Source organism: Haliotis rubra, unplaced genomic scaffold, assembly GCF_003918875.1.
Source record: "Haliotis rubra isolate DU_JTF1 unplaced genomic scaffold, ASM391887v1 Scf1437, whole genome shotgun sequence".
NCBI lineage: Eukaryota > Metazoa > Mollusca > Gastropoda > Lepetellida > Haliotidae > Haliotis > Haliotis rubra.
Window position 1 is genome coordinate 1 of NW_025765378.1, and position 2597 is coordinate 2597.

General features: G+C 48.5%; 1 protein-coding gene across 1 annotated transcript; it reads right to left on the reverse strand.

The window, feature by feature from the left end:
* Window positions 1-1251: 1251 nt before the first annotated feature.
* Window positions 1252-1988, reverse strand: LOC124269292 (beta-1,3-galactosyl-O-glycosyl-glycoprotein beta-1,6-N-acetylglucosaminyltransferase-like; the record flags this gene model as incomplete). The annotated part of the gene is made up of 1 exon (XM_046704296.1): window positions 1252-1988. A coding segment is annotated over exon 1 (737 nt), but the record flags the coding sequence as incomplete, so codon positions are not given.
* Between the last annotated feature and the right edge of the window lie 609 nt (window positions 1989-2597).

Genomic DNA, 2597 nt, shown 5'->3' on the forward strand with positions numbered 1-2597 from the left:
GGTGGTGGTGGTGGGAGGTCAGTGAGAATGGTGGTGGTGGCAGTGGCCGGCGGTGGTGGTGAGTGGTGGTGGAAGTAATTGGTGGGATTGGCGGTGGTGGTGGTGGTAATTGAGTGGTGGTGGTAGGAGTGGTGGTGGTGGGATTGGTGGCGGTGGTGGTGGTGGTTGGTGGTGGTGGTGGTTGGAGTGGTGGTGGTGGTGGTGGAAATGGCGGTGGTGGTGGTGGTGGTGAGTATTGGTAGTAGTGGTGGTGGGATTGGTGGCGGTGGTAATTGGTGAGCAGAAGAATAGTGGTGGGATTAGTGGTGGTGGTAGTGTGGTGGTGATTGGGAGCGGTGGTGGTGGTGGTAGTGATGGTGGTGAGTGGTAATTGGAGTGGTGGTGGGATTAGTGACAGTGGTGGCGGCGGTGGTAATTGGTGGTAGAGAGTGTGCGGTGGTGGTCCACGGTGGTGGTGGTGAGTGGTGGAGTGTGAGTAGAAGTGGCAGTGGTGGTCGTGGTGGTGGTAGTGAAAACGGTGAGTAGTGGGAAACTGATGAGTGGTGGTTGTGGCGGCTGTAGTGGCAGTGGTGGTAGCAGTGGCAGTGGTAGACTAGTGGCAGTAGAAGTAGTGGTAGCGGCTGTGGTGGTAGTGGTAGAGAGTAGAGTGGTGAGTAGTGGTGGTGAGTGGCGTGGTGAGTAGTGGTCCTTGGTAGTGGTAGTGAGTGGTAGTCCTTGGTGGTAGTGGTAGAAGTGGTAGAAGTAGCAGTGGCGGTGGTGGTAGTGGCCGTGAGTAATTATTAAGAGTGAGTAGTGGTAGTGGTGGTGGTGGTGGTTGTGGTGGTGGCAACCCAGTGGTGTTAGTGGTCCACAGTGAGTAAGTGAAGTAGAGTAGTAGCAGTGAAGTAGTAGTAGTAGCGGTGCAGTAGTAGTAGCAATAGTATTGGTTGTAGCAGCTGTAGTAGTAGCAGTGTTGCAGTAGTAGTAGCAGTGGCAGCAGTAGTTAGCAGTGCAGTGGTGGTTAGCTGCAGTAGCAGTAGCAGTAGTAGTAGTAGCAGCAGTAGTAGTAGTAGTAGTAGTAGCAGTAGTAGTAGTTGTAACAGCTGTAGTAGTAGTAGTAGTAGTAGTAGTAGTAGTAGTAGTAGTAGTACACACATCGGGCACGACGTGGTTAAAGTGATATTCGTGGTTTCAGTGATGCTCGTGGTTTCAGTGATGCTTATAGTTACAGTGATGCTTATAGTTACAGTGACGCTCGTGGTGGTTACATACCTTCTGGAGGTCCCGAATATGTCATTCGTGCCGTTATATGCTTGGAGGATTTCCACCAGCTCGTAGTTTGTCTTCAGCGGAAACTCCTGACCCGTCAGATTTATGAAATAGCGCCACTTTGTTGGCAGCCTCCACATGTCCCTCATGCACACAAGTTCAGGTTGAAGGACGGTAAATGTGCCCCACTGCACCCTCACTGCTCTAGACGCCATAAAGACGTTGGTGAAGCAGGACATCAGCCTCCTCACGGCCACGTGGAACATGTGGCTGCTCTTCCCGTCCACGTGAACACAGTATACATTCTGGGGGCGCCATATAGCCTCGAGTAAAGACACAAACTGATCGAAATCTTTGAATATTAAAATACTATAAGCTATAGGAAAGTCCAGTTCCGATCTCACTGCGTGGTTAATGAATCGCCTAGACCGCAGATACTTGCTGCATGACCTCAACTCACCAATATGAACGTTTAGGTCCTTCTGAAGGTGAAGGTCCGAGGTACTGAGGATGCTAGTCCTGTTAATCTCATCTTCATCACCCTGTATGAGCTTTTGACAGCTTGTTATCATACTGTGTGGTAAAGGAAGTGCGCGTTGTGGAAACTCAAACTCGTTCAAACTGTGTTTCAGTTGTTGTTTGTGAAGAAAGGTCAAGGTCATCCACCGAAGCTGCAACGTCATGATCAACAGCCCGAGCACAACATACACAGACAGAACACAGCGACGTGACAGCGACATCGGTGATGGCGGCTATCTCGTCTGTATGCAAATAAGTGTGCAAATCTGAAAGTCAAGTTAAGTACAGTCAGTACATGGTATAACATCGACATTCAGTACATCTCCACAACAGTGTGTCGTATAACATCGACATTCAGTACATGGCTACACAACAGTGTCGTATAACATCGACATTCAGTACATGGCTACACAACAGTGTCGTATAACATCGACATTCAGTACATGGCTACACAACAGTGTCGTATAACATCGACATTCAGTACATGGCTACACAACAGTGTCGTATAACATCGACATTCAGTACATGGCTACACAACAGTGTCGTATATCGACACATCGACATTCAGTACATGGCTACACAACAGTGTCGTATAACATCGACATTCAGTACATGGCTACACAACAGTGTCGTATAACATCGACATTCAGTACATGGCTACACAACAGTGTCGTATAACATCGACATTCAGTACATGGCTACACAACAGTGTCGTATAACATCGACATTCAGTACATGGCTACACAACAAAGTGTCGTATAACATCGACATTCAGTACATGGCTACACAACAGTGTCGTATAACATCGACATTCAGTACATGGCTACACA